The 25086-nt window shown below is 41.2% G+C and overlaps 1 protein-coding gene across 21 annotated transcripts in view; it reads right to left on the bottom strand.

The window, feature by feature from the left end:
* ANK3 (ankyrin 3) overlaps window positions 1-25086 on the bottom strand; it is a 328888-nt gene that overhangs the window by 181714 nt on the left and 122088 nt on the right. For all 21 annotated transcript variants that reach the window (XM_037062711.1, XM_037062709.1, XM_037062715.1 and 18 more), the window contains exon 8: window positions 2064-2162. In XM_037062711.1, the coding sequence (XP_036918606.1) occupies window positions 2064-2162 (99 nt within the window). The remainder of the gene's footprint in view (window positions 1-2063; window positions 2163-25086) is intronic.

Genomic DNA, 25086 nt, shown 5'->3' with positions numbered 1-25086 from the left:
CTGATACTTTTATTAGAAGAGTTTTTTCATATTTTTATATTGGCCCTCTCCTATGGCATATATGCCCCATAAAGATGGGGCCAGAATTTCCTCTGTACCCTTTTCATCCCTGTTTGCACCCAAAATAGCACATGTTTGGTAAATGATGCAAAATGACAAGTGATTGAAGGCCATATCAAGAAGACAGAAATGAGGTAATTTCTAATCCACACACCCACTGAATCCGCAGACGCACATCCCAATAGCTCTTTAGGCTTCTCTTTCCTATTTGGCTGCATTATCCCTCCCTTCTCTCCACTGAGATTCTTCCTACTTACAAACAAATTGTTAAGCACCCTGTGATCATCAAGAGGCATAAGCAAGACATCTCTTTTATGCCTTACAACCTCTTTGAACAGCCTATACCCAGCAGAAGAACCCTGGTATTTAAAGCAATGTTTCTAGCATTCTCTACACACTGGCAATTACTTCTTATTAAGTGATGCATGACTTTCTTATTGAAAGTCAGTTCAATAAGATCATTATACAATTTACTTCTCCAGTCAGACAGTCCTTTACAGGTTAACCTTCATCTTCTTGCCCTCCTTGTTTTTAGAAAACTTGTTTCTTTTAAAATGCATACATGGTTTTCAGGTCCAGAAAAAGGAACCTGGGGCTCCCACCAAATACCTAGGGCCGGGCTACCTCAGGGTTAGAATACGGGAGAAAAACTACCCTGCAGCTTCAGGAGGGCCGGGAAAGTGTCCTCTCTTGGTCTGTTGCCCTGCTATGTCTGGCCCCAGGTAGCCACTCAATAATCATTTACTGGTTGAGTGAAGAAATGCGGTGAATAATAAATGATGTAGTCAATTTAGCAGTTACAGGAATCAAGTTCAGGTTAGCAGGCTGGTTTTAGAAAACACGCATATCAGGATTTTTGAAGGAAGAAGCACAGGACTGTGGGAGGTACAATTCCAAGACAGGAGAACTACCCACAATTCTTAGAGACAGCTGGATGTTTATGGCAAGACCTCCTTTTTATTAGCCTGGCTCCGGCTCACACCTTGTAACAAATGCATGAAAGAAAATGCCTTGGTTAGAAGCCTAATGCTAATTGAAACTGAGATATTCTAGTAATGGTGGGGATTTATTTCTGGCTGACTTTATACCAGCACAGTTTACAAACATTAGCTTGATCTTATGATAATGCTGCATGGCGGCCATTAATTTTCTTGTCTTGCAGAGAGAAATTACATGTAGAAGGTTAAATAGCTACCTAAGTCAACTAGCTAAGCTCAGAATCTGGGGTTCAAGCTTGATGTGGTCTCCGTTCTTTCCTCACTCACAATCCACACTGAAAAAGCAACCTGCCAAACCACGATCTGGACAGCCTTCCTTTAAAAATTTTAATTGTGAAACAATACAATAATAAATAAAATCTACTTTCTTAACCATTTTTAAGTATTTAGTTGAGTAGTGTTAACTGTAATCACAGTGTTTTATAACATCTCTAGAACTTTTTCTTCTTGCAAAACTGAAACTCTGTACCCACGAAGCAATGCCCCATTTTCCTGTTCCCAGGCAACTACCTCACTCCCATTAGACTCCGTATATTCCCAGAAGTGAAATTGCTGGATCGTATGGTAATTCTATTTTTAGTTTTTCTGAGGAAACGCAACACGGTTTTCTGCGGCAGCTGTGCCATTTCGCATTCCCACCAGCAGTGCATAAAGGCAGACAGGTGTGTTTTTAAATAAATGCCAGTTTCAGTCTCAAACCGACTGAACAGCTAAGCCTGCAGTGTTGAGTGGTGATTAAATCCTTGAAAATTTAACTGAACTAAAAATCTAGGCCCCAGACCTTAGCTTCTATAATTAAAGCCACACACTATTTAAACATGTATTAAAGATGTATAAGAATGGGTCATCATCCCATTTTGAGAAGAAGCAACTTAGCAGTCCTTTCCAAAAGACTGTAACATATAACGAGAACAAAGCAGGTGCTGAGGCAGTGCAAAGGTATTCGGAAAAGGCGCCCTATTCTCTGAAAGTAAGCACAAGCGTGTACATAAATGGCACTCTTACCCTCGTTTTGGCATCGATTTTAGCTCCTCGATCAAGCAGTAGTTTTACCATATTGGCATTTCCTCTTTTTGATGCAACATGTAAAGGAGTGATGTCGTTCTGTGGAAGAAGAGAAAAAAAATTATAGTTTGGGTATGTTCAGTTCGACCAAAACATTGCTTCCTAAAGTGTTTCCAGCCTTTATAGTTTTTCTTATTTTTTAAAACATTTTGAATAGTATGCTTCTAAACATTTCTGACAGTAACTGTCTTCAGAAGAAGCTCCTCCCTGTTCCCAAAGGCATGAGTTTTAACAGACATACACTGCAGGGTAGAGTCCAAGTTCATTTGTTTTATTTACTTGAAGTGCTTGATAATTTTATTTTTTTGGCTCTAAAATCCTGTACCTTTAAGTCAGTGTGTTTTCCTGTGGATTAGTGTAATACATATTGGATAATGAGTGGATGAACAAGAAGCGGCTGATTACGTCAGCCCAGTCTGAGTTAAAAAAGCAGTTTCATGTTACTCAGAGCCTTACCTGGGTTCAACTGAGAGCACAGGAGGTCAGAGGGAGACGGAGTAACATGAACGGGGGCATCTGTCACTACTGTGCGAACTCTCAGGACTTCCCAGGCATGATGGGCTAAAACTCGTTCACGGGCATTTGTCAGCAGTATCACAGAACACTGACTATGGTTTTTATACAAAAAAACAAAACTACTGTGGAGAAATCTGAAATTCCAATCACAATCTCGAAGCCGTAGTTCTTCCTCTATGCATCTTTATATGTGCGATGGTTGTTTTCAGACTGCCAAAGGCATACGTGTATTTAGTGAAAAACACTCTCTATTTCAGTTCTTTATCCCTACATAGCAGCAATATGGGTTTAAGAGTTGCTGTTCCCAAGAGCTGATGACATGATAAATGAACTAAGGCTCAAAAGGGGTTCTTTTTTTGTTCTTTGGTACCAAATACAATATAATAGGTACCAGTCATTAATCATTTCCTGTGTGAGGCACTGTGATAAACTTTTTATGCTCTCATGTAATTCACATAATCCTCACAATGTCACATACAATCTGAATTATAATGACCATTTTACAGATGTAGAAACAATTCACAAAACCAGGATTCAAATTAAAATCTGACACTTAAACTCATGGTTTAAAAAAACATTTTATAATGACAATTTTCAAACAGGCACAGAGTTTCAGAGAAAAGCATATAAAGCATCACCCTGGTTCAATAATGATCAATCCCTTGCCAATATTTTTTTCTGGACTCCCCAGTAGTTTTTTCCTGCTGATTTTAAGAAGAGAAGAAAAAGTTCTAGGAATCATGTTTTTTCATTCATAACTACTACAATGTAGTGATCTCAAACAGATAAGGATGTTTTGAAAAATGACAGTACCACTATAACAGACAAAATACACATAACTTCGTAACACCAACACCCTATCAACATTCAGATTCTCCCATTACCACCAATGATCTCAGCTGGGTAGTTCAAATCGGACAACCCACATCTAGGTTGAAGTGTCTCTTGGGCCTCTTTTAATCTCCATAGGTGCCCTACTCTACCTTCTTTTTTCCATGTTCATACGTTTATTGAAAAAAAAAACCCTGGGTAATTTATTGTGTAGAATTTTCTACATTCTAGACATGACTGATTGCATCCTCATGGAGTGTAATTTAGCATATTCTTTTTGCCCTGTATTTTCTATAAACTTTTCTAGTCAAGTGCTTTTAGCCATTATACAGTCTCCCATTTTAAGGACTTTTTACATCTCATTATTCTTAGATGCTAAAGTATAAATCAATAAAAAATTATTAAATGAAAGAAAAAAGAGACATAAGTAAAATAATTTTTTTTGTGATGCTGTTAGGGAATGAATGGGACTCATATCACTGCTCAGGGATAGCCAACCTTTTTCTATGAAGGGACAGAAAGCAAATATTTTTGGCTTTGTAGGTCAGACTATCTTTATTGCAACTATTCAGCTCTGCCACTGTAGCACTAAAGCAGCCCTACACAATATGCACAGAAAAGAGAGTGGTTGTGTTCCAATACAACTTTATTTAAAGAACACTTCAGAATTACCACTAAATTGTAGAAGAACTATCACCGAGAACCACCTAAAGACTAGCTGAAGAGAATTCCTGTAACTAAGGATGTAAAGGAGGAGCCACACTGAGATAGGGTGATGTCATCATGCATTCTTGGGTGGCCTTCATAAGCGTCATACTACTGTGGACAGATGCTGTAGTTTCTCAGGTACAACTGAGTGGAGCGGCGGGTCAGTCTGTCACACTACCTTGTACCTGCTCAACAGCTGAAGTCACAGCCAGGTGCTGGGGCCGAGGGACATGTAGTTCCTCTCTATGCTCAAATCAGTTCCCTGGGACTAATGGATACTAAGTCACCTTTCAGAGGAGCAAGCCTTATAAGATAAATGGAATCATTTAGAAAGGGAATGTGTCTTTAACCATAAAAAATGGAGCACGGTTTGATGGTGGCATGTATTGTTGCTGAAATGAGCACTCAGGGTGGCATAATGATTTAAAAATCAACATATTGTTAGTTAAACATTAAGCCAGCTTGACCTAAGGTCACAGGTGTTCCATCATTACCTAGCTTCTCTACCTCTGCTCCTGTAATGCCAGCATGAGGCAGAACCTCAACATACCTCCACCTAAGGTCACTGGTGTTCCAACATCACCTAGTGTCTCCACCTCTGCTGCTACAACACCAGTGCACATGCAGAGCATCCAGACGGAAATCACTTCATTTCTTCAATGCCAACAATAGAAACCCAGCGTCTCACAACCACAGGAAACAAATGTGACCAGTTTCCACTGAATAGTGGCCCAGTAGATTGGGGAATAGCACCGGGACACAGCTTTCAGGTGGCATTCGGCAACACAATGAAACTCACGTGAGCCCAGAACAAAGTCCATGGATGAGCACCAATGAGATGCTCTACCTTGAAATCTCCATAATTGCCATGATACTGCTCACTATTTTGGCTCTTACAATTACCAAAAAAGTAGTTATGCACAAGAAGAAAGGTGGTAACAATAAGTGAGTTTTCATCAAATGATCCTAAGAATGGAACTTTGCAAAATACAGCTGCAGCACACTTTAAGAAGATGACAGAATCTACTTTGAGAACAATCTTTACAGCATGCATTAAGGCTCCTTGGTCTTCTGATGCTTTATGGTCTTGATTGCAAAAGACAATGACCAATCACCATGTCAGAGACTTTTTAGGATCTGGAATTATTTTTCTGTCAATTTCCATGGTATTTTAACATGGAAGTGATGTTGGGTAGTCAAGTCACTCTAGCTTATCTGTGTATAGTCAACCTTATTGGTAACGGGGTCCTAATTTTTTATATAAGAACTTTCTTTATAAAAAAGAGATAGTGAGCCTGATTTGGCCTGGTGTTGGTAATTTGCTAACCCCTGCTCTAGACCTACTAGCTTACAACTTAAGATTTAACCATATGTAGCAGGTTACAACAGAGGAAGTAAAAGTCCATGTTGTGCATTATGCATGGTTTGGTCCTCTTTGGTGTGGACTATTTTTTGATGTGAATGAAAGTAGAAAAACTTCCTTATGACGTTTTAATTTCTTGTTTGTCTCTTCTGTCTGAGTGCACTGTGTGTCACTTCAATGACCCACGCAGCACCATGGATGAATTCTAGACCTGAGACAGCAGGTGGAACGTCAGGTTAGTTCTATTTGAAATACAGTCTGTGACAGGAGGCTTACTGAGTCCAGTGTGAGATACAACATGAACTCATCACTTTCCTGCGAGAGTCAAGGCTTACATGCTCTATCTCCCTTTAAAAATGTGTCCTTGCCTGGTTGATCAGGACTTAATTAACATTTATCACAAGTAGGCTAATTTTAGTGAGAGGAAAAAACTCTATTTCTACTTTTGTTTTCTTCATGTATTCTCATATATTCATTCAGTCATGTATTCTCCCATGGTGTATGTGTAGATGTCAAAGGGTGTCTTGAATATTTCTAACCCCTACATTTTTCTAAACCTGTCTCTGCTTAGAGAAATATTTCATATTCCTATAACACTTAAAAAGTACTGTAAAGGGCTTACACTATCTAACTTCATTTTACCTTCACAACAATCCACTGAAGTGAAATAATATCATTAACCCTACTTGACAGATAAATAAGACGAGGAATAGAACTAGCCAGTAATCCCTGTATTCAAGAGACAGCTAATTGGAGGCAGAATCAAGATCAGAATTCAGTCCCAGACCCTTGGGCAGTGGTATTTTCCTTCAGGGGTCCTAATGCCTCTGTTTAAAACTATTGCCTCTCATCTCTGTCAAATGTGGCTTCGGAATAAAATATAGTCTTGAATTTTGAAATCAGAGAGTGACTCCTTTCGTAAATTGGAAACAAATCTAAATGAGAGTGGTACCTTTGGACTCCTCAATAGGATATTTACATTTTGATCCCTCAGTTAACCAATAAAAATGTTTTATGTCCTACTTATGCCCGAGGCCCATGGCGGAATTTCAATTACATAAGGGAGCAACAAAGCAATGGAATCCTAGCATATCAAAAGAGCCCAATGATGTTAGAGCCAAAAGGCTTGTTTAATAGAACTTTTGTTTGCTGTTGGTTAAATGGAAGTTTGTACTGCTTTCTGGGATGCAGTTTGGCAGTACATAAAAAGGCCTTTAAACCTACCATCACAGATACAAAGGAGAGGTTGATTGCCATGGTAGAAAGGGCAGGAATGCTAACAGAGACCTACCCTGAGGCCTAGGCATGCTCCCTACGACTGAAGCTGAGCCAGAATGAAAGACCCTCAGCCCCAGGATAAGCCTAGCAGGAAGAGCAAGCAATGGCAGCCAACTGCTGAGGTCAGCCAGGAGCCTGGCAAAAGCTGTTTTCTGTATAACAGGTATGCAGGGAAAGCTGAGGTGGAGCACTAACCCCAAGTAAAATTCTCTGCCCCACACTCCCTCTGCTAGCCTCAGCATAAGGCAATGACAGCCCCTCCTCTAGAGGAATTAAAAACTTGTGGTGCACTCAGAGAAAAGATAAACTAGGTTCAACCTTTCACATTTACAGCCTTGTAGAAGACAAAGTATGCCCAGTTCCAGACAAAAACACTATTTACCTCGTTTTCTCCTGTTCTGCACATAATACTCAGTATTCTAGCTAGTGGGACAGAGGAACAACAAAAGTTAAGGAAAGAGCCCCAGCTGGGTGGTTCGGTTGGTTGGAGCATCATCCTGTACACCAAACAGGCAGCAGGTTTGATCCTTGGTTGGCATGCGTACAAGAGGCAACTGATCAATATTTCTCACAGTCTCCCTCTCTCCCCACTTCTTCCTATCTCTCTAAAATCTATAAACATATCCTTGGGTGAGGATTTTTAAGAAGTTAGGAAAAGAGTCAAGTGGAAACACTTAGTAAGAAAAGCCACAATATCAGAAATGAATTCCTTTGACTAGTTCATCAGCAGACTGAACATAGCTGAGGAAAGAATCAGTGAACTGAAAGACATGTCAACAAATAGTCTGTATGAAACACAGAGAAAAAGAAAGAGTAGAAAAGAAAGAAAAGAGAGTCCAGGAGCCATAGGACAATATGAAATAGATGACTGGAATCATATAAGGAGAAGAAAGAGAGAATGGAGCAAAAGAAATATGTGAAGTGATAATGGTCAAAAATGACCTCAGAAGAATGAAGTACATCAACCCACATAATCAAGACACTCAAAGGACAACAATCAAAATAAACAATAAACAAACTCCACAACTAAATATGTCAGCCAAATTGCTCAAAATGAGAGCCAAGAAAAAAATCTTGGTAGCCAAAGGAAAAAGGACATATTTCTTGTAGAGAAAAAGGTAGTACTCCTATCACAAGAGACTGCTCATCACAAATTACTCAGTCCTAAAAAAAAGTGATATCTTTACACACCAAAATCAAACAGAACTCAAAGAAGAATTCTATTCTCAGTAAAAACATCTAAAAAAACAAGGAGAAGTAAGAACTTTTAAAGATTAAAAAAGCTAATAAAATTCATCAGTAGCAGACATGCAATACAAAAAAAAAAGGTTAAAGGAAGTTCTCTAGGCAGTTGAAACATGATAGAAGACAGACACTGAGCTCTATACAAAGAAATATAAAAATAAACATGAAGGTAAGTATTAAAGCTAATTGATTGCCTAAAGCAAAAACATGAACAATAAATTGTTGAGTTTATAATATATGCGAAATAAAATGTAAGATGCCAAATGTACAGAGATGACAGAGAAGAATTAGAACTATCCCGTTCTCAGGTTCTCATACTAGGTAAAGTGATACAACATCTGAAGGTAGACTGTTGTTATAAATGAGTAACATAGGGAACATGAGATAGTAAGTATGAAGTAGGATATAAAAGAACATGAAAAACACGCTCTCATTTTTTGCACATAAGTTTATGTAGAGATACATTCTAAAAGGCTATAAAGGTGAATATTGACACAAATGTTAATGATTTATCTCTTGATGGAGATTACAGATGATGTTTTGTTTCTTCATGCTTTTCTAAGAATTTCTTTGTGTACACTTGTACAATGTATGGTGAAAAACAGATTGCATTTCTTTGTTATTTTTACCTAATTTGTGGTCCATGATCATGCCCTCTGTCAGAGTTCCCAACATTAGTGTGGCCATAGAAAGGTTTAACCTACCCATTAACTTTCCTAATATTTGAACTTTTAAGGAAGCTTTTAAGTCTGGAGATATCTTGAAGGTAAATATATTTCACTAGTTTTTTTTCCATTAATGTAGCAAATAAAGTATAACTAAAGACCTATATGTTCTATCTGTGAAGTAAGCTGAATTAAAACTTGGATAAAAACAAAGTCAGCCTGGAGTTTTGAAGCTAACCTGAATTTAGTGAAAACAAAAGTAAACAGGGCTCTAAGTTTGCATGTTACCTTTAAATGCAATGTTTTTTTTTTCTCGTATGGAAGATGTAAACATCCAGTGTAACGTAGTAAATTAGCATTTTGGAAGTTTTTGTTTTTTAACTGATGAGGACCTCTGAATTCATTCAGTCTAATTTCTGGTTTTATAGATACGGGAGAGACCAGAGAGCTTAAGTGATAGCCTGGAGTCACAGAGCCTGAAGCCCGGCCCAAACCCCGGGGTTCCCAGTTCTCAAACGTTGCCCTTTCCACGTCGCTAAGCTCTTTGGGTTTAGTTAAAAATCACTGTTTCCAAGTCAGACAAAGAAAGACAAATGGCAGATGATTTCATTTAGTATGTGGAACCTAAAAAACAAAATAAACAGAAAAGGAGAACAGAAACAGACTCATAGAGATACAGCGAATATTTTGAAAGTTGCCAGATGGGAGGGGGATTGGGAGAGTGGGTAAAAAGGGTAAAGGGATTAAGAAGTACAAATTGGTAGTTACAGAACAGGCATGGGGATATAAAGTACTGCGCAGGGAATATAGTCAATAATATTGTAACTAGAAATGGTGTCAGAGGGGTACTAGATTTATCAGAGTGATTACTTTGTGAGTTACATAAATACCAAATCATGTCTTGTACACCCGAAACTAATAAAATTTTGTACATCAGCTGTAATTAAAAAAAACAACTATTATCTCTAGCATAATAGCCACTCATTTCATTTAACGTTTTCATTAAACTATTCAATTTAATTATTTACTCTAAAAATTCTTAAAGTGTGAATCTGATTAACCAATCCCTTCCTTCTCTAGTGTTTACTTCTTCTCAACCCTTTTTACAAAGATGGTGGATAAAGACAAAAAAAAATCACATATATACATACATTTTCCAAACAACATCAAGACAAAGTGGCTATAAAAATACTGTCTGAAACATTAACATGAGTTGGATATTCAGAATTTTGACCAAACAAAATCAAAGTATTCAACAGGTTTAATTCTCCCCAATTTCCAGGGCAATAACCTAATCAAGTACTTAAAACAACGTGGATCACTGCTGTGTCCCCAGGCATGAGGATCTGTGTCCTCACTACACTTCTGGTCTCTCTCCACCCCCACCCACTTGTCCGTGGTCTTCTGTGCTATTCTCCTATTTGACCCGAAATAATCGGCGAGTTCTAACAGGGTACGGTTGCAGTTGGCAGTTCTTAGGATGAATGCAACAGGTGCTGGAGAAGTGTCAGCTCAGCTCAGTCTATGAAAACATCAGAGGTCCCACGGCTGAGAGAACAGTGACAGCAAGGAAGGGGGAGAAGAGACAGAGCTGTAGCTAAGGCAACATGTGGTATACAACACGATATATATGATAGTACATGAGAGAAATGCGTACCATACTTTTAAAAACAAGCACCTGGGAAGAATGACTACCTCTGCTGGAAAGTGGTGAAATTGCTTGCCTATTTCTTCTCTCTTCCCCTTTTTTTCTGAAAAAAACCCAGCTGAGATGGTAGCTAAGTTCCTTTATGAAATAATCACTAAAGCAAGATCATTTCTGCATTCTCACGAAGCCCAATCCGGGCCATTCCTATCTTACTTGTAATAAATGGCCAACTTTTTGTTCCATTTAAATATATGAAGGGCAGTGGATTTCTGGTCTCTTCTACTCTCTCATCTTTTCTGTTAAAATGTCTGGGGAGCTTGTCGCCAAGTGAAAGATCACTAGGTGGATGATAGCACTCAAAGTTTTTTATTTTTCAACCTTTATTTTTAGAGAGAGGGAAAGGAGGGGTAAAGACAGGGAGAGAAAATCAATGCGAGAAACATCAGTCAGTTGCCTCCTGTACATGCACCGGGTTTCTGACCTCCTCTGCTCTCCCATCTTCCCCCCGCCAACACAACCTCAGCTGCACGCACAATGCCACTGTCACCAACGGGCAGGGAAACTGGAACTGAAACTGGTCTTGGGCCTCTTCTCTCAATTACAAAGTCCTCCTCCACCCAAGCACCACTGGGTGTTCCTGCCACACCAATTTCTGGAGATTATCTTGTCCACTGGTTCTCAATATATTCTTCACATTGGAAAAAGTTTGTGGTAAAATACATACACAACTTCCACCTTAATGATTTTTGAGTAGAACAATTCAGTGTTAAATACATTCACACTGATGTGTAACCAACCTCCAGAACTCTTCCCCTTGCAGTACTGAAACGCTATACTCGTTAAACAAGTCCCCCTCCCTGTCTTCCCCAGGCCGAGACGGCCACCGTGCTACTTTCTATCCCTGTGTACTTGACTCCTCTTGGTACTTCCTGTAAATGGAATCACAGGGTGTTTGTGTTTTTGTGAACAGCTTAATTTACTCAGCATTATGTCTTCAAGGTTGATTCATATTAGAGCATGTGTCAGAATTTCCTACCTTCTTCAGGGTGAATAACATTTCATTGTACGCATGCACACCATTTTGGTTCCTCCCTCATCTGTCAATGGCCACGTGGGCTGCTTCCACCTTTTGTCTACGGTGAATAATGCTGGTGTGAATGTGGGTTTATAAATATTTCTCTGAGACACTACTTTCAATGATTTTTTGTATATACACCCAGAAGTAGAACCGCAAGATCATATGGTAATTCTACCTTTAGCGTTTTGAGTAACCTCCATACTCTTTTCCATAGTGGTTGTACTATTTCTCATTTCTACGAACAGAACACAAGGGTTTCAGTTTCTCCAAATCCTCGCCAACAACGGTTCTTTCCTCATTTTTGATAATGACAAAGCTATTGGGTGTTCAATATATGCTTCTCAAATATTTTTAGTATACATCCCAAGATTTCCATAATTCCATAAACAATGAGAAATGTTTGGTCACTGAAGACTGAAATAGTAAATGCCTTTTTTCAAGACTTTTAAAAAAATTCTGCAAGAATTTCCTTTTAGAAACAAGATTTTTGCTACAAAACCCTGAAACCTACTGATTCAGACCAATGAAGTTCTTCATTTCACAAGAGACTAGATGCAATTAAAATAAAAAAACAATCTTACCATTTATTAAGCTTTCTTTGTGCAAATCCTATGTGACTTACATCATCTCACTAAATTGCCACAACAGCCAGGAAATAGAGGCTACCACTCACATTCAGAGGTGAGCAGAGTGAAGCTGGACAGGGCCGCAGGTCACGTGGCTGGAAAATGCCCATGCTGGAATCTGAACCTATGTTATCTGGGTCTAAAAGCTGTGCTGGCTCTTTCCAGTGGCTCACCTAGCAGAAGATACATACAGAATACACATCTCATCTTCATTTGGGCAACCATGAACTCTAGTTCTCAGGAAGCATAATCTCTAGACTGAAAATGCTGAACAATTTCCAACCAAAAGGAAACAGCATATCTCAAACCTGATAAACATATTCAGTATCTAAAAGAGTGGCTAGTTCAACTCTGTCATTTTAAGAAAGAAAAGCTGATGACTTTCACACTTCTTTAAAGGCGTCACTATTGGTGATGATTCAAAAGTAGCCTGCTGTCTGTTACAGCAAAGAAAGCCCCTCCTTGCTAGAAATATCTGAGAGACATATAATAATTAAACTGAAAGGGGTATTAAAATACAGATACATAAAAATGCTATATTAAAAATATCTACCCCCTTTTTAAAACACTTTAAAAATTCTTAAAAACAAAAATAGTAAGGGGCATTACAATGATACATTGTCTACACACCTACAGCGTTTCTGATACATCTGGAACTAAATTCGTATTTGAGTTGAATATTTTGCTTTCCCCTCCAAAAAGTAAATCACTCCTGTAGGTTTTTGAGATGTCGCTTAATGTCAAACTATCAATTTCTCAGGTATCCTGCCCTCACTGGGTCTTGGGATAAATGAAACTCTTGCTGAAGTTTCAAACAGGCCAAAATGTTTAAACAAACATCCTTGAAGTTTCTAAAGATAGTTTAGAAACACACAGAGTTGGTCTCGTGCAAACTGCCTTGTCTGTGTGCAGTACCCCTGTTCTAAGGGGACGAGGCTGCTCTCCCAGGGCCCTGAAGACCCCAGCCACCCAGTGGCTAACACCCCATCCTCAGCGTCCACGGGGCACTGCTGCCATTGGGTGATGGCGGGGCACTGAGGCAGAGTCAGCAGAGTTTGAAGATCTCAATGCAAACTCCTGTTCTTCCATTTAACTCTCAGAAGGCTCTGGAACAGACAACGTCTTAGGGTCTGTCTGCTCATCTGTAAAAACCTCTATTATTGTGAGTCTCAACTGATGCAAAAGCATTTTGTAAGCTCTAAATATGAGGTAAATTCAAGGTTATATTCTGATGGAGTTATAAACAACAATAACTGTTACAACTGAAGGAGTGTCAAGATTTCTATGGTTCAGCTTCAGACAATTTATGTAGAAAAAGATTTTCACAGCATGGCCTCAACCAGCGCTTTCCAGTCAGGCCTGAGGAAGCAGCTGAGGAAGGAACATGGTGGACACACAGATTGCAAGGCCCACCCTGAACAAACTGAATCCCAACCTCGGGCAATGGGAGGCTGCTGGCCGGCTGGAGAAAACCGGGTGCGAGGCTCGGACTTGGAGGCTACAGGAAAATGGATTTAATCTTCAAACTCAGAGAAACTTGCTCCTTCTAGAGATGAGCCTGCTTTGTCTTTCTTACCAGAAAAATGTCTATCGAACCCTTCTGTCATAAGGTCACTAAGTTTCTAACTATTAACAGTCCATTCTAAAACATGATTAGGGTGTAAAATGTAGACCGTAGAGAAGGAAGGAATAGAACATAGTGAGAATGGGAATGTAGTATATTTTAGAGTGAATTTGGTCATTTGTCAGTTGTTTAGGTTTGTTAATCTTTCAATTACAATGTTCTTAAATGTGTAATGGGATTTCTTAGTAAGTAAGAAAACCCCCTGTAAGATCTTTTGAAAAACACCCTTCACCCATTTTGCAGTTCTGGCGCAGGCAGAGAAGAACTGACAGCTGGTTCGAGGTCCCAGCGATCGACAGCTGCCGTCAGTTCTGGTTTTCCTGGGATGACCCTGGATTAAGGCCAAAGCTCAGTACACACTGCCTCCGATGACCACAGTCTGAATTGCACAGGTGAACGTGGTTTCTTTCACTCTGTTGTTGTCATTGTTTTATTTTGCATTATTTACTTTGCCATTTCTTAGCTCAAGCTCCGCCCCCTTAAAGCTGTGTGGCTTTATTATACAAGTTGTTTAACTTCGTGCTTCCTAGTGTAAAATAGAAATCATACTCACACCTTACGAGATTACTGCAAAGAATAAAAGAAATTATAGAAAACTGACTACAGTACCTAGTACCTAGTTATAAATGAAAGCTATTACCTAAATCTGTTTGAATTTTGTATTTTTTTCCCACCTCACAGTTCAAGGTCTCAGTAATCAGGGCTGAGAGGAGCCTCAGGGTCTTCTAGTCCAACTGCTCTTAAGAGTCGAGTCACTGGGGGAAGCTCGATGCCTCCGGAGAGCCACTCCTGACTCAACATGAACTTCTGCAACCTCCCCATTCCTCGGATACCCCACCTCTCTCTCCCTTGGCTGTAAAGAGATGTTCAATCCAGCACGATGCAGGGAGGGAACCGCTGGCCCTCTGGTTGGGACGCTGTCATTTGCATCGTTATTCTAAGGAGAGCAGTGCTTCCCCTTCTCCTGAAGAGACTGAGTGGAAGTGGCAGAACTCCTGAGAAGTCACCTCTGAGGGGGCAGCATCGCACCAGAGTCAGACACGCTTCTCCCCGGTCTGCGGTCCTTTGCCCTGTGTAATTGGAGTCTGCCCAGCTCGCAGCCAAGCCTCCTCATTTCCCTGCACGTGCCCATTTTCATGCACCCCAAACACTGCTGCCATCAACCCACTTCTCCATCCACAGACCTGCGAAGACTTGTGAACACAGAGAATAGAATGGTGCTCACCAGACGCTGGGGCTCACCGGATGTTGTTTCAGGGGATGACTCACCAGGGGATGTTGTTTCAGGCTACAAATTTGCAACTAGTAGATAAACGTGTTTGGAGATCTAATGCACAGCATAGTGATTACTATCAACAATACTGTATTATAAACTTCAAGTTGCTAAAAGACTAGATCTTAACTGTTCTCAACTGAAAAAAAGACAATGGAGTGATGTGAGAGTGGCGTTAGGTGACAGTATTGTAGGGATCATATTGCAATATGTGAATACATCAAACCAACACGTTGTACACCTCAAACTGGCAGAATACTACATGCCAGTTGTATCTCAGAAAAGGAAGAAAGCCTGCATGACTCTCTCCTCTGCACAATCTGGGCCAGCGCCCTCAGTCCAGTGCCGGGCTTGGACTCCCCATCACGTCCAGTCCCAGTTTATAGCAAGTGGCTCCACTCTCCTCTCCTTGGAGTTGATTCTAACCCCTGAATTTCCATCAGTTTAGCTTTTCAATTTTCTTCAACTGTGCCAACTGAACTTGTTTTCTTGGAACCTCCTGCTTTGATTCAGGATAGTCAATGACCAGGCATGTGTCCCAAGTTTACTCCTTTGCAAACTTTTGCTTCTGTAACATCCTAACCTCTTCCTTCTAGGTGCCCCTTCACCCTTCCTGCATAGTCTTCAAACCATCAGAGGAAGAAGAGCAAGATTTTCTCGTGAAAGAACCTGCAGCGATCAGGAGGAGACCAGGGTGCACCTGAACTGACCCAAATGCACCATCCGACAACAGTGAGTGTGAACAGTGGCTTTTAGCAGAGGGCCTCAGTGTCCTCGGTTGCTATTTGCACTCATTGGAGGAAATGAAAATTCTACAACTAAGGAACAATTCTCTTTGAAAATGCACACGAAGAAAGTGAGCTCTGCCAAGTCCTGCCTTAATAGAACAGAACTTTACAGTATTTTAAAACAGAATTGAGTTGGGCCATTTAGAAGGGTTCTTAGAGCAATCATTCCAGAGCAGCCTGCAGGAAGCAGAGCACATACTGAAAGAGGAAAACTGAAGCAGAGAGAAATATTCATCTTCCAGTTTTTAGGATGTCTTTACTGGCATTCTTATTGTCTTAAACAGTGCCACAATTAAAGGTTTCTTGAAGGCTGACCTGCTTGTGTTGACAAACACTACTGAAAACAACGTAACTGCAACATTCTGGGAAGCAGCACTTATGACTAGTTCCAGAACTACCCTAGAGCACTGCCGTGATGCCGCCTGCTTGACACGTCACACTTTATAGGTGAATGTGTCTTACAATGATGGGTCCCCCCTGGTATGAAAGCAGTAACAACTGGCCCTTGGCTATGGCCCTTGCCCATGTGTCATGGGTCAAGCACTGTGCAAAGCAATTTATATGGGTTATTTCATTTAGTCATCACAACAATTATGCACTAGGTCTTATTACTGGGACCGTTTTATGGGTGATAAGGTTGAAGCATTAAATAGCATACAAAGTGAGCTGCAGGACCAGTGTGGGACTCCAGCTGCCTTTACTCTGACACAGTGCTATCCTACTCTCTGCTGTGGAGGGGAAGCCCAAGGCTCCTCCACTGCCATCGGACAAGGCGGCTGAGCAGAAGGGAAAGGCTTGTGGTGACTGAGATCTCCTTCCTCCCACTGGTAGAAAAGCTGCAGGCCACGTGATATAGGAACTTGTCCTGGACCTCAATCAGTGACTGATGATACAGCAGGTCGAGAGGCGGGGTCCAGCATGTGTCTGAGGGCTCCTCCCCTCACTCCATGCTGCCATGACTTAGACACTTCACCTCTCTGGGTGAGGCCGACACAGATCCATCCCCTAACACACAGCCAGGTGCCCGTGAGTTTAAATGCATTTACAGGCTTAAGATGACGATATCCCTTTAACATTATATAAGATTTTCTTCTTCAATCTGGCTGGCATTCAGGGAATGAAATGCAAAAGGCAGGAATGAGAGTGCATGGCAAGCTTAGAGCAAGTTCTCTATAAAAGGTTTATGCCCCACCACTCTGCCCTCCACTTCCTGGTTTGTTTCTCCTGAGATGTTACTATCACTATGGCAACAAGAATATGGTTAATGCAGTAGCCTTGTAGCTACTTTCCCGTAACTTGCGTTCCTTTGCTAAGGCTCTCAAATGCCTTTTTTCATTCTGAAGGAGGATTATATAACCCATTTTAAAGACCGTCTTTATCTTTAATACTGTTGAGCCTTATACAAGGAGATAAACCTATATTTGAAAATCTGTGTCAATTACAATGAGTGTATTTATGTGTGTATTTGGTCTTGTTAAGGACAGATATCAAAATGTTAAAGAGAATATAATAGGACTGTTATGGGTTGTTTTCATTTTCTTTTGCTGTATTGTATTTTATTTGAAAATGAATTATATAATGAGGGGAAAACATATTTAAAAATATACCCGCGGTGTCACCACCACACAAAGCTAAGTCGCGTCTTCGGAGGGCCTGCCCCCCCCGTAAAAGCGTTACAGAGCTCAGCCACACTCATTCGGGAGAGAACCACACCTCTGCAGCTGACGTCCTTCCCAGCACCCTCCGGTGGTAGCCTTGACCGAGCCTGGACAGCCCACATCAGAAGCCCTACTTAAAACATCCTGAGGTAATCAAAGATTGTCTGCAGCCCTTGGTAATTAGACCTTTTTCCTAGGCTTGCCTTGTACACGTGTCTAGGCGGGGTCATGTACCCTGTCCAAAACAAGTCTCTCAGTGTCCAAACGTGCCCCTTGGCATCTGACATTCAATACGGGTTTGGTGCCCTGATCTAACATTCCTGTGTTAGAATCCTGTGGATTTCCCCTCTCTCTTAATGATGTCAGTCAGGGAAGCAGTTCCCTAATGCCAGGTAAGGTTCAGCCTGAAATTCTGATAGGCTAAGAAGAGGACCAGGGCCTAAGCAAAGCAGGTTTAAATAGGTGCCGAGTGCCCAGGTGTAGTGGATAAGGAAGGCTGGATGTTATTTCTTCATTTATTCTTGAATTCCCAGTGCTAGGTGCTGGGAATCCAAAGTATGTAATCATGTATACAGGCCAGTCCTTGAGGAATTCGAAGTCTTGCAAGTAAGGGGAAGAACCCATTATGGAAGGTATATTTCACTACACCTCTACTTCACTCATAAGATTGTTGAGGTAATACATACAAAATGCCTAAGAAAGAAACTGCAACTTAGTAAATATGAGGGAGCCCCCCCCATAAAAAAACCCCGGAACTGTCTTTATTAGGGTGGGAGCCTGGTAAATACAGGCTTCCCCCACTAGGTGAGTGTTCTAGGAACCCACCTGTATCAGTGTACCAGCTGGTGGTGTTGTGAGAGGCTGCATTCGGTTTCAGTGAATTTTTTTGAAGACTCTTTCAGTGCATTTGTCCATTTCATGATGGGTAATTTACAAGCACACCTTCCCACACAAAGCTGAGTGTTCAGAAGTTTTTGACCAAAAATGGTCAAAATTGCCCCATTGCCCCACCCTCCCTATTCACCTGATCTTGCCCTGAGTGATTTTTTTTTGTTTCCCTAGATGAAAAAAGTCATCAAAGGGGAATGTTTTGCCCAACGGGGAAGAGGTGAGACAAAAGCCAGCAAAAGCACTAAAAGGCAGCAAAATTGATGAATTAAAAAACTTTTCTGAGCAGTGGAAAAAACATTTTAATTTGTGTATTGCATCAAATGGAGGGTAATTTGAAGGTTACTGAAATTTCAACAGGTAAGAATACACAATTTTTTATAAATAAATTCTGTTTTGGGGGGTCCCCCCTCGTATTCAAATTATGACTACTTTACATTACTGTAAATTCCACCCATGGAAGGAAATGCACATCTACTGAGCACTTAGGCAGCAATTAGTGCCCTTGATGTTCATATTTGGAGCCCTCTGGCTGAACGGAATGCTGTGGAAAATTCCAGTGGCTCTGTCAGTATGTCCAAGGCACTATTTCATGAAAGGCAGATCAAGGCCTGCCAGGGAGCAAAGACAAAGGTCACGCCTTTCTATGCAATCTAGCAAAGAATGGTTCTCTGAGACAAAATCCCCATTTTCCTTCCCACAAAAATCTAAGTGGCAAGAAACATGGTTTCTGTCGTTGAGTTCTTCATGGGAAAACTGAAGTTTATGTTCAATAAAGCCATTATCACAGAGTCAAGAAGAAGGTGAGTTTGGGAAGAGGGTATTCACCAGGTATTTCCCTCCTTCACCAGGAAGGAAACTGGAGACAGGGGATGAATAAGGATCTCAGCCTCCAAGGGGCTTAAAAAACAAATAGAATGTGTAAGGCAAAAAACCCCATATAAACAAAACTGATTTAATGCTTAAGATGAGAGAGGAAGTACAGGGTGTGATGAACGCATACAGCATGGTGATGGGGTAGCAACGTATTTTAGGGAGTTAGAGAAAGCATCTTTGAGGAATAGGATACTAGCGCCCTTCACACAGATTAAAAGCTCAGACTCACAGATGTTAAGTAACCGTGTGGCACAATCTCTGGTAACTAGAGTCCTCACTCGAGATCTATCTCATTTTTGATATTCCTGAATTCTCTCTAGCATGCTTTGGGGAGAAATTACTATTTTATAGTTTTCAGTAGTGATTTTTATTCCTGTTTGGAAGAGAACTTCCATTGTATTGTTGCTTTTGGTGGTAATGGCGGTGGTGGTGGTGTTTTGGGGGTTACATAATGGGAAAGGTAAAACCCTTCGGTGGAGCAGAAAGGGGCAAGTCTAATAGGAGTAAAATTTCTTTGCCTAACTACTCAAAGGGCCATTTTCCTTGGGACAGGATTTGCCTGCACTGATAATGGTGGCATCGGAGGGAAGGAGGGCCTCAGGCTGATCGCGTATCCACTTTGTTCAGAACTTTCAGTGATGAGGGGAATGAACACATATACTGTGTTCATAGAGTAGCCACGAGTCATATGTGATGACTGAGCACCTGTAATGTGGTTCTGGAGAATGAGGAGCAGAATGTTACACTAAACAAATTTAAATTAAAGCTAGTACCCAATAAATGGATACTGGGTGAAGACTGCCCAGGTGTAGAGGAAGCAGGGTTTCCCATTGGGCCCTGAAACTAGGTTAAGGGGCTTGGACCCCAGCTAAGAGACACAGAATGAAAGGGGTTTCCACTGGCGGGGAGGGAGACTGACTCGGCAACACTGTGGCCTTTGGGTGATCTGGAGGGCGGTACCCAGAGACACCCTGAAGAAGGTCTTGTAGACTTTGGACTTGGGGGACAGTGTTGCCCTGAACCAGTCCATCAGCCTTGCCCTTCTGCTTTGAACTCTCACTGTCAGTCCCTAAGACTTTGGAAAAGTCCCTTCGGCATTAGACCCTAGATTAGTCTTGCTTTGGGGCATGGAGGGAAAGAGTCTTTGGAGACTAAACAAATGAGTAGAGTAAGGACAGTAAGCCACTCAAGTCTGAACCTCTTCCCTTGGTCTATCTCATAATAGCTCATTTGCTAGTTTGAATTTAATTTTAGAAAGAAATCTCCACATATTGTCTACCCATGGACACTGTTTTGCTCATGCATATGCTGAGCCGTGGTGGTCTCATATTTGGGCAGAAAATAAGTCTGACATCTTTAGTTTTCCATGAACAGGCTAATAGTTCCACCATTTAAAAACACTGCTCTCACTTTACCAAAAATTAAATTACTATTTATTAAGTAAACTTTTGTATGATTTAATTGAAATTTTAAAAAATTCTCACCTGAAGATATGCTTATTGATTTTAGAGAGAAGGGGAGAGAAACATTGATGTGAGAGAGAGACTTTGATGGGTTGCCTTTTGTAAGTGCACTGACCTCAAATCAAACCCACAGCCTAGGCATGTGCCCTGACTGGGAATCAAACCTGCGACCTTTCAGTTTATGGGATGACATTCCAACCAACTGAGCTACACTGGCCAGGGCTTAATTGAATTCTGAATGTGACCCAGTACCTGCCAAGGCCTCATTCAAGACATTTGATATTTGAGAAAGGCAGGCCAATGGACCTGTTAACCAGCTGCTGATCTGTGATGCACATGCTAAGATCTACTGCACACAATTGAAGCATCAGAAAGTTAAGTAGCTGTGTTAATGGCAGAATTAGCTAGTTACTAATAAACAGAAGAAAGCGAAGAGAAATTGGAGGCTGAGCCATTTTGCTTCACCAGGAAGCCACAGCTTTTCACACACTAGGGTACTACGACATCCTGCTCCGAAGGAGTCGACATTCCTCCCTTCCCCCTCCAACACCAGATTGCTGGGGGAGCAGGGGAAGGCAGACATGTGCACAACAGAAGCCAAAATGGTGCGGGGGGGAGGTGCAAGGCCATAGCGACCTGTCAGCCTAGCCTGGGAACAATGTCTAGAGGGTGGACCCATAAGAAACTTGCAAGTTGGGAAAACTGACTCATTATTTTGAAAAAGTTCCTGGTTAAACCACAGGGAAACAAAGAGCTCTCCTCTCCCTTGCTTGTGACCCGCACTTGCCCCGTGCACTCACGTACCCTCTCTTCATAAGCATGGATGGGTCCTTAGCAGCCCAGGGGGCTGACAGCCATGTGGCTTCCACACACAGACTCCAGACGGGAGCCCGAGAACCTCAGCACAGCAACAAATCGCAGCCTGGGACACAGGCTAAACTGGCCGGATGCTGGACGGGACTAAGCTCTGACCTGGCAGAGGACCCCTGGACATTGACTCCCATTCTAGCCCTGATTTCTTCCAGAAATGGGACACTGGATCGGCACGCTTTTGGTTTTGCTTCCCAGATAAATCTCACACCAGATCTCATCCTCTTTTGTGGGTGGGTCTCTGAAAATGCTTTTTCTCAGGACACCTGGTATAAGGTGTCCATCGGCAACACCTGGGCCATCCTCTGGGCCTCCCTCAGCAAGGCGGCTTTACAGGTAGAGATTCAGTGGGAACTGAATATTTTGAGGTGCAGTGATTAAAGATTTTTGTCACCTATGTAACCACTGTTCTCAAGAGAAGTCACATGATGAAAATCATATTTGAGTTATTGCACACACACAAAATTGTCTTTGTAATTTTGTTATTGCACACACACAAAATTTCCTTTGTAAAGGAAATCTTAGATAACTAAGATTTCCTTTGGCAAAAATAAAAAAGTAGAAACGATAGAATGCTGGCTCTCTTTCCACTACATATATCAAAGCCCTTTAGACCTGACTTCACTCTGTAGTTATAGTCACTGGTTTATTCCAGTGATGGTAACATTTACTTTTACTAGTGAAAAATAAATGCTGGTAACGTTTACTTTTTTTGGTTTCATTCTAACACGTTCTACTTTCTATATGTTCATCTGCAAACCACCTGAAGTTCTTTTAGAAACAAAGGAGGTATAGCACTCAAACACATAACTTCCTAACCTTGTGAGATCAAAACCAAAAAGTACTAAATAACAAGACCAATAGAAGGACTTTTACTCGACGATTCTCCCCAAATGGGAAGTTGAATAACACGTTACAAAGGAAAGGTCAATGACAAGAATGAAGACTATGTTAGGTGGTCCATTGCATTTGATGAAAAAAATTCTTAGCCAGCAAAGTATCGATCTGTCTTCCTCAATCAGGAAACGGGACTTTGCAGGCATCCACATAATACAATTTAGCTTCTGGTTATTCCAGTGCATAAACGCTCCTTCCTGGAGTGGCAGTCAGTAGCAGCTCTGCCGTGCCTTGTTTACCATCTTTTCCCCGAGAGAGTTAGAACGATTTGCGAAGAGAGCAAGGGTCATGCATGAGTTCAGACAGCGACAACGCCGTCTCAGCAGACTCAATGCAAAGGAGGACAAATGCTGATGCTGCATTGCAGCGTTCAGCAGCTCCTGCATTAACTCCATGCAGCGGACCCGTGAGGCTGAACGGGTCTTCACGGTCAATCCAGAAGGAAACATTAAGGATGTCAGACAGGATACCTGACATATACATAGCAAAATTACAATCCAACAATCAACACTGACATCATCATACAAATCTAAGGAAAGGTGGTCAGTGTGGCACTAAACGGTTACCATAATTGCTACGCAGGGGTACATTTTCTCCATTGGCTAGGATCCGCTTTATTGCTGCATAAATTAGCTAGTCCTATGAAGTAGCATAGAAAGCAAGCCATTTACTGTGGTTTCCCTTTAGTGACACCATGTTTATTTCTCCTTGTATCTGCTTCGGAAATGGATATCTACTGCATGCAGGAAGTGATTTCAGAAGTAGTGGCCTTGCCCCAATTCCCCAAGCCTCTTCGCTAGAAGGTAGCCTTACCCCTAGGTCATGCTCTCCGTCTACAAAGAACTACAAGATGGTATCTGCTGTTCAATGATCTGGCACCTCCAGGAAACAGAAAGCACAGCCCTAAGACAAAGGCTGCTGTTGTTGTTTAATTCATCTCTAATCATGTAACCAGTATCTCTATCTAAACCCGGTTCCTGAAGCACATGACTGATAGTTATGATTTGCAGCTGGTTCTTAGCAACAGTAGCCTAATGATTCCATTGTTCTGACCAGGTAAAATAGAATATCTGTGTTCAGGGCATCTTATTTTTTCACCTGATATTTCTGTTACATTCCTCAGGGCTGTGATCTGGAAAAATTCCACTGAAGCTGGGAAAGGAGAGGCATCTGTAGTGTAAGAGGATAGATGCTGAATTATCATGGGATAGAATTATGAGAGATTTGGAACCCAAATGGGTTTCTCGAGGCAACTAGCAGTTGCCTCAATTTAGGTTCTTTATGGAGACCAGTTCTTCTCCAACAACCTACATGCAAGCCATCCATCACCAACAGCAGAGGGCAGCACAGCGCAGGCAGCCTGTAAGGCCATAATCAGATTCTACCACAGCCTTCGGCTCAGAATGCTATTAGGCCTCATTAATTAGGAATGACTGCAGCGAATGCTTTCCAAACCAGTAGCAAGTCTGAATTTTAGCATATTTTAAACAAAACACAATGTGATGACTTTAAATCTTATGTGGTAACTCAGGCAAAATTAACAACGTTTGTCTGATGTCTCCATTGATATTTGGTCAATAAATCAGCAACACTTGTAATTACCACATCGCTGTTTTAATGTGAATGGGTGCTTTGGAACTGCTTGGAGTCTGAAAATACTGTAAGTTGCTTCCTTAAATCACTTACGCATTGTCCCAATCTCTTTCTTTTCAGTAGCACCGGGAAATGTCTGAACAGTGGCACAAAGACAAACTTCAGTCACCACCCCGACATGAATTTTCCAAATGTCCTAATTAGAAGATGTGGCTGCATTGCGTTCTCATCGTACTGTGAATTACAGAAATAAAACCAGAACAATGCATCTGAACAAGAACTTCTGTTTAAATTACTGACATGCCTGGTTTATACCTGACTTAAAGAGCTAACTTTGTCCTTCCAAATGTCAGATGAGGCCCCAGGTCTGCCCTGTCACTGAATTGTAAGGATGTAATACGAAAGCAGGGAGAATAGAGCTCTGCAGAGACATGAGCTGACCAGCACCCCGAGTCCCTTGCTCTGTAAAGGCTTTCAGCAAGCTGATGATGATACAGTAGGAAATAGCTTCTATATTAGTGCAACCTGAGCTCTTATTACTTTTATAGGACTAATGAATTAGAAGAAAAAAAAAGAAAAACGAACCCTTAAAGTTAGCAAAGAGAGGCAAAATACTGGAGTGGCTAGGTGTTTTTGGACTGAAATCCTGCCTTTGTAATTTGCTAACTGCCACCCTGGATGAGCTTCTTCTTACCTCTAAGTCTTGGTTTCTTCTTTTGTAACCGAGGGTTAAGTAATACTTTTCTGGATATAGGGATAAATAAAACAAAAATGCTTAGCCTGGCATGTGCCACCCAGTAACTCCTTCCAAGATGGTATTAATTTTACGGCTGCTGCTGCTACTGTTAGTACCAGTATTATTCCCTATATCCCTATGTGATCTAGTCCAATTTCTCCTCTAATAAGTGAGCTCTCGGCAAAAATAATCCTTCAAATGCTATGTTCAAAATCAGTGCTGCTGCTGCTGACATTAATGATATGTCACTGGTCAAGACAGAGGCACAGGTAAACCAGCTCACCCCCTCCCACAACCACAGCAAAAATTACAACTAAATTACAAAACAATTATCACCCC

Source organism: Sturnira hondurensis, unplaced genomic scaffold, assembly GCF_014824575.4.
Source record: "Sturnira hondurensis isolate 20B ecotype Veracruz unplaced genomic scaffold, ASM1482457v3 Scaffold0014302, whole genome shotgun sequence".
Lineage (NCBI taxonomy): Eukaryota > Metazoa > Chordata > Mammalia > Chiroptera > Phyllostomidae > Sturnira > Sturnira hondurensis.
This window is presented reverse-complemented; position numbering and strand designations above follow the sequence as displayed.